The sequence below is a fragment of the Bison bison genome, unplaced genomic scaffold (assembly GCF_000754665.1).
Source record: "Bison bison bison isolate TAMUID 2011002044 unplaced genomic scaffold, Bison_UMD1.0 scf7180017864516, whole genome shotgun sequence".
Taxonomy (NCBI): Eukaryota; Metazoa; Chordata; class Mammalia; order Artiodactyla; family Bovidae; genus Bison; species Bison bison.
The window spans coordinates 6,202,522-6,209,245 of NW_011495069.1; the positions used below are offsets into that span (position 1 = coordinate 6,202,522).

Genomic DNA, 6,724 nt, shown 5'->3' on the forward strand with positions numbered 1-6,724 from the left:
GGCTCCGGGCCACGTGGGCCGAGGCCCCGCCCCTGCTCCGGCCTCCAGAAGCCTTGGCGGGGAGCGGAGCACCAGAGGCAGTTCTTCAAGAGCGACGCGAGGATTTAGGATGTATCCCTGGGAATGGAGACGAGTGCCAGCCAGCCGTGAGAGATGATGAGGTCGAAAGACAGCCACTGACAGTTGTCCGGCACATCCACAGCTAAGGAGAGCTGTCGCTGGCCTTCTCGGACAGGGCACCGTCTCTGGTTTGTCACACGCATGAATTTGAATCCTTGCTTTGTCACTTAGGAGCTGTGGGGCCCCGGGCAAGTTACTTCGTCTGTTCTGAACCTGTTTTTTTTGTTTGTTTGTTTGTTTTTAACAAAGTAAAAATCCCTTCCCAAAGTCCGTTTTTCAGAGCTGATGCAATAGTGAACTGTTAAGATTCGGTTAATGGTGAATCTTGTATTTTCAGAGAGTCTGGTAGATGCTTTATGCATCTTTAATCCGAAGCACAGACCTGCAAAGGAGGCACCATCATCCTCTTTTAACAAATGAGAGGGAGACCTGGGGTGGGCCTAGGTCTTTCATTTAGCAAGCACCTACTGGGGACCAAATATGTTCCCTTCCCAGGGGAAGGGAATGGAGAGGGAAAAAATTGAACGTGGACTTTGGAGCTAGGTGGTGCTGGATGCTGCTTTGCTGTGGCCCTTCCTTGTTATGTGGTCCTTCTTTGCTATGTGACCTGGATCAAGTTATTCAGCCTCTCTGAATTTGTGTCTTCTGTAAAATGGGAATAATGATACATTGCTGGGTGGTGGTGAGGATTAGAAAAATGTTAAGATAAAATAGAGCCTGGCACCTGGTAGGCATTTGATAGGTGTTTATGACACAAGACAACTCCCCTCTCTCAGAGTTTTCTGCCCCAGGGCCAAATTGCTTTCACTCTCTAATGACTAATGAATTGGTGTGCTGGTTTCAGCTTTTGTCCCCACCACCTGAACAGCTCAGTCTCTGAGGACCTTACAGGCAATTTCCTTGGAATTAGCTTAATAATACCTCGTAGGTGTGTGATGCATTTCAAAGAACTTTCCCACCATTATCTTCTGTCCTGGGAGGCAGCAATGCGAGAAGCACCAGCTGCTGTGCAAGGGAGGAGAGAGGCTTGGAGAGGTGAGGTGGCTGGCTCAAGGTCACACAGCAGTTGAGCCATCCAGAGCTTCCTAGCCTTTCGGTCCTGCAACTTCCGAGCAGGAAGCGGCATGCTGTGGCAAAGGGCACAGGGTATTGAGTTCAGTGCCTGGCTCTGCTGCAATTAATGGTTTAATGTGGGGCCAGGTGCCTCAAAACTGTATCAAGATCAGCGGTCTCACACAGGTGTGGACACTGAGGCTCAATAGAAACAGTCCCTAGCTTGCAGTCAAACAGCTAGTTTGCTGTTTGCACTTTTGTGTGGCTGACTTACTTCAGAGCCAGCACAGGACACCTAACGAATGATCCCAGGCAGACCCAGCCTGGGTCTTGTACTTACTGGGTTTGAAGCAAAAGTTCCTCACACGAGGACTGAGGGCTCTCCCCCGGGCATTGGAAGTTTGCTTGGCCATGCATGCATCCTCAGTCGGTCAGTCGTGTCCATCTCTTTGTGACCTCGTGGACTGTAGCTGGCCAGACTCCTCTGTTCATGGAATTCCCCAAGCAAGAATATTGGAGCGGGTTGTCATTTCTTTCTTGAGGGAATCTTCCTGACACAGGGATTGAATCTGTGTCTCCTGTATTGGCAGGCAGATTCTTTACCACTGAGCCATCTGGGAAGCCCTATTGCTTTGGCAAAATTGTGTGTGCGTGTGGATTTTCTAAAGAGTATTCATACCTTCCACCAGATCATTGGAGGAGACAGGAAACAGGTTAAGTACACTGGTTTATCAGGAGGGTGGTTCACAAAGACAAAGTTTGCCTCCCCATCACATGCCCCTGTTCACCCTTGCAAATTCACCAGGGTTAAGGCATGAAAGGTGGGTGATGACGTGACCTGTTTGTTATGAAATACTGAAGTAACTAATGCCAGGTGCCAACACATGAATGAGATCATATCATAAACAGGAATCTAGTAGGACCAGGCGCCTGGTGGAACCTACCTGGGGAACTGCCAGATCGAGGTGGAGGGGAAGCAAAGGAAGATGGCATGGTGTAGGAGTCTTGCCCTCTGCCTGACTCTCAAGCCTGGCCCCATGGAATAGCCAGTCTCAGATCCTGCTCCTTTCCACGACAGTCATGGTCACTGTTGTTCAGTCATCAAGTTGTATCCGACTGTTTGTGACCCCATGGACTGTAACACACCAGGCTTCCCTGTCCATGGTCACTGTAGTTAAGTTTAAAATCCCATTTCTGCCTCTCAAGGGACTGTGTGAACCTGACTCCAACTCATTATCCACTGAGCCTCAATTTCTCCATTTCTGAAATAGGGCTAAAGGTACTTATAGAGGAGACTCCCATTGGAGATGTTATTGGAAGGATATACCAGAAATGAGGGCTGTGGTACCCTCTTCCTCAAGACTCAGTCTTCAACTAACTGGTGGTAGAATAATTCGTTCCCCTATTTCCCAACCAGCACCAAAATCCTTCTGATCAGAGTGGTTGATCAGATTTGAGGGAAGAGACTCCTATCCTATTTTCCCCAACTCTGGAAGCCCAAGAGGAAATAAACCAGAGAACGTGAGGCAGGAAATAAACCAAGCCCAATGATCCATTTATTCATCTCTGAAATGGGTCTATCAGCACCATCCCTGCCTAACAGGTGAGGGTCCTGTTTCACATCCCCTGCTAGAGAAACATCATGAATGGCATTAAAGAGGACAGCCATCTGCTAGTTAGCAACATGGCTCTCAAACTACCTAAGAACTGGGACTCAGGAGAGCAGATTTCTATCCTAGGCCCCAACTTGCTGGATGAGCTTGTTCCAGTCACTTTCTCTCTCCAGTCTTCCCTCACTTGTAAAGTGAGACAGGACAAGGCTCTTCTCTGCACCCAGTGCGTGTGGGGCTCCACCATGAGCCCTTTCTACTTCCCCCTCTTCCCCAGTCTTAGCTGGGCATTCGCCCATCTCCCTTTTAAGGGAATAAGCAAGTTTACTTTTCCTAAGCTCCAAGAAAGACATGAATTTATTCTCCCTAAATCCAGCTTTGTGAGAAACAGTGTTAGCACTTAAGGAATCAAATTATAAACACAAGTGTTTAAAAACCGTTTATTATGCAAAATGTTAACTTTTATAAAAAGTTTAATATACATCGCATGGTTACAGAAAGTCACCTTCCTGCAAAAAAGGTACAAAAGCTAAATACTCTATTATAGAGTTCATAATCAGGGCAACAGAGTCTTTCTCCAAGGAGACCAGAAGACCAGCTCTACCGCTGCCTTGGCCAAGGCAGAATTTGGAGAACAGCCAGCCCCCACCCCCAACCCCGTACACCTCCACACACTGAAAGACAGTCTTTAAAACTTGGGAGTGGGGTGAGGGCAGGGGGAGGTTGCCCAGCTGGTGCCCAGAGCTAGCGCCGGCTCTTTAGGCCACCCAAGTTCACAGTCCTTCGCTCCCGGGCGCAGGTCCAGCCTCGAGGCAGGGGTTTGGGGAAGTCAAGTGGGCAGGGCAAGGTTGAGGCCCATCCATGCCCTCGGGCTTCCGGCCGTAGAGGGTCCCGGGGTCCCGGACGGGCGCCAGCACCTGCGTTCTGGGCGGGGGAGGAAAGAAGACCAGGGAGCCGTCAGTTTCCGCCGAGCGCGCCCAAGCGGGGGCCGTCCGCAGACTGGCCGGCGCCAGGGAGGAAACTTGGTCTCTACCTCCAGCTGATAACTCGCGCCCCACACTGCCCCCACCCAGTTGGCGCCGAAAGACCACAGGCGGAGCTTGCACCACCCCTGCCTATTGGAAGTGACACTAGTTGGGAGGGGGGCTGAGAAAAACGCGGCTCCTTTTACGACTCCAAGCCACAGACAGACTGGTTATTTTATCTAGTCGGACCTGCGTCTATAGTTTCGCACCTTTGGCCAATGGGGAAGATGGGAACAAGGTGCACTTAAGGTTGAAACGAACTCTGGATCGGAATTGGTTCCGTCATTCATTTGCTGTGACCACGGGCAAGTCACTTGCGCCTCTCTGGCCTGAATTTCCCTAAACCGAGGGGGCCGCGGTAATCCTTTAAAAGGCCTACCAACTCCAAGATCGCCGTTTAAGCACCAGCTGTCCCCCTTCCCCGCCCCCGAGAGAAGGCTTGGATACTCACCTGGAGGCGCCAGGACGGGCCAGGTCAGTGGCAGAAGCTCCTTTGGTCGTTGGAGATCACAAGTTCCGGAGCGAGCTCAGCTGTCTGAGAGAAGGAAAAGGGGGGAAGGGTTTACGCACGGAGTTTGGAAGGTCCAGGGGTCCCCGTAGCATCCCAGCCCTGGAGCTCAGCCCCGCCCCAGCTCCCGAGCACGCCCGCGCGCACCTGGATGGGAAGATGCGGGCCGTCTGGGGGCCCAGGGGCCGGCTCGGCCAGGACCACCTGCAGGTCGAGGATGTAGTCGATGACGCGCTGCAGGATTTCCACCTGGCTAAGCTGAGTGCCTCGCGGGACTCCGGGTACCAGTTCCCTCAGTCGCGAGTAGCAGTGGTTCATGTCGTCAAGCAGGCTCAGCGGCTCCTCGGCGGCCGGGCTCTTGCCACGGCCCCGCGCGATGGCCAGGCTGCGTTCCGACAGGCAGCATACCGCCTCGTAGCAGCCGCGAACCGGGCTGAGCGCCTTCATACTGAGCAATGAGGTTGGGAAGTGCTGGAAGGAAGGAGATAGACAGAGACCCTCTAGAGCAGCCTGCAACGCGCTCACGCGCTCCGAAGTCTGCACTTATAGAGTCGGCCTGGAGGGCACGCCCCTTTATGCAAAACAGACCGCTGTGGCCCCGCCTCCGTCGACCCTGGGCGTTCACAACCCGGGTAAATTGCAAACAGGCTTCCTCTGGCCGGTCTGACGCCGAATACCGCGGAGCCGCGGATTCAAAGAATGAGGAAGCGCTGATACTGGGGAGAGGCGGGCCTCCTTGCCAGCAAGGATTTTAAAAAATCACTTAAAACCATTAACTTTTAAGAATTTGCCTTTTCCTGGCAGCGCCCCATATCTTCGAGCTCCCCTGCCCGCTTGCCAGTCCACCTACAGCCCAATACTGGTTCGAACCCATAGTCCTCCGAGGTCATAAATCCCTGAACAGCAAAGCTTTTTTTTTTTTTTTTTTTAAGCAAAAGATTTTTCAAGGGAAACTTGTAAGGAATTAGTGCCGCCTTGTTCCCCAATTTGCTGTTCGTCTGACCTCCAGACTCACTGGCGTCAGGAATTATCTTGTGACCAGAGGGGGAAAAAATTAATTGCGGTGAAGCTGAGGTTACAATGAAGAAAACAGATTTGGGCTAGGCGCTGAGATTGCAGAAGGAGGAGGGGAAGGGGGTTTGAGCAAAGAACACTGTTTGAGCAACAAGGAGAAAGAAAAAAAAAAAAGCTTGAATTGTGGTTTTTGCTTGGGGAAGGAAAAAAGCTCCCACCCTCTGGCCCCATGCATTCCATAAGGAGCCAAATATATGCCCAGTTATGTTTTGGAAGTGAGTTTGATTAGAATTTTGGACAGGGTTTTGAATATGGGATACAGATGGGCTGATTTCTAGATAACCTTTTTAGGAGCTCCCTTTGGGTCAGTTAATCTTTTTTTTAACTCTCCCTTCTCCCTCCCTCCAACCCCACATTCTCCACACACCTCTATGCAGAAAACAATAGTTTGGTAATTTCATCACTCTATTGTCTGTCTCTTTCTGCTGTGGAAGGGCAGGCCACCTGGACTTGATTATTCTTAGCCTTGCTGAAATGGCTCCAGCTCTATCTGAGAGCCCCCAAGAAAGGGACGGGGGGACAGGCGAGTAAGCCCCGTATTGCAATGAGACATTGCATTCTTTGCTTGTCTTCTTGTCATTTCCAAGGGTTTGGGACAAAGTGCAGCCTCTGAATGCTGGTTTCCACCTGGGGAGTGACCAGGTGGGATCCCTCAATGGTTGCTTCCCTAATCAATCACTTGATGAATATTTATGGAGTTGCTTTCCTTAAAACAGTGACTTCTGCTCTCAAGGATCCCAGGACTCGGGGAGACAAGATTAACACCGGAAACAATTAAGAGTTCTATACTATGTGGCACTGAAGACTGGAACAATGGGAGCTCAGAGCTAGGACAATCTCAAAAGAGTCATAGTAAAACAGGACTCTAGACTGGGAGTTAGGAGTCCTGGATTCAACTTCCCAGCCTTGCCAATAATCTGTCCTGTGACCGTGGACAAGCTCAGGTACCCTGGGCTTGGTTCCTTGTGACTAAAATGGGGAAATGGTGCTAAGTGATTATTTAAAATCCTTTCCAACTCTAGCAGTCTGCTGCTTTATGAAATTTGGACAGGCAGGTGTGGGATGGTAAAGGGTCCAGAAAGGAGTTTTAAGATGTTCTCAAGGTCACACCACAAGTAATGGCAGAGCCAGCCCCAAAGCCTTTTTTTTTTTAGCTGTCATACCACAGGAATCTGTGTCCCAGGTAAAAGGTCTTCAAAAGATTTCTTCCTGAAATACGGATGTTTTCAAGGACAGTCTCTTTAGTATAAGAAGGTGAAGATATCCTGTGAATGGACAAATCAGTCTATGTATGCTACAGAAGTCAACTGGAGAGCCTGTCAGCTATTTGGTCT

The 6,724-nt window shown here is 50.4% G+C and overlaps 1 protein-coding gene across 1 annotated transcript; it reads right to left on the reverse strand.

Moving 5' to 3' along the window:
- Positions 1 to 3,209: 3,209 nt before the first annotated feature.
- Positions 3,210 to 4,967, reverse strand: ID3 (inhibitor of DNA binding 3, dominant negative helix-loop-helix protein). Its single transcript, XM_010830035.1, has 3 exons — positions 4,464 to 4,967; positions 4,260 to 4,343; positions 3,210 to 3,707 (listed from the first exon to the last, which is right to left on the reverse strand). The coding sequence occupies exons 1-2, from the start codon at positions 4,761 to 4,763 to the stop codon at positions 4,284 to 4,286; spliced, it is 360 nt and encodes a 119-aa protein (XP_010828337.1). The 5' UTR covers positions 4,764 to 4,967; the 3' UTR covers positions 3,210 to 3,707; positions 4,260 to 4,283.
- Between the last annotated feature and the right edge of the window lie 1,757 nt (positions 4,968 to 6,724).

Bases quoted from the DNA above. Each gene is read 5' to 3' on its own strand.
- ID3 (XM_010830035.1), bottom strand. From the start codon at position 4,763: ATGAAGGCGCTCAGCCCGGTTCGCGGCTGCTACGAGGCGGTATGCTGC. The intron at 4,344-4,463 runs GTGCGCGCGGGC...TCCTTCTCTCAG, and splicing joins GCCCGCATCTTCCCATCCAG to ACAGCTGAGCTCGCTCCGGA.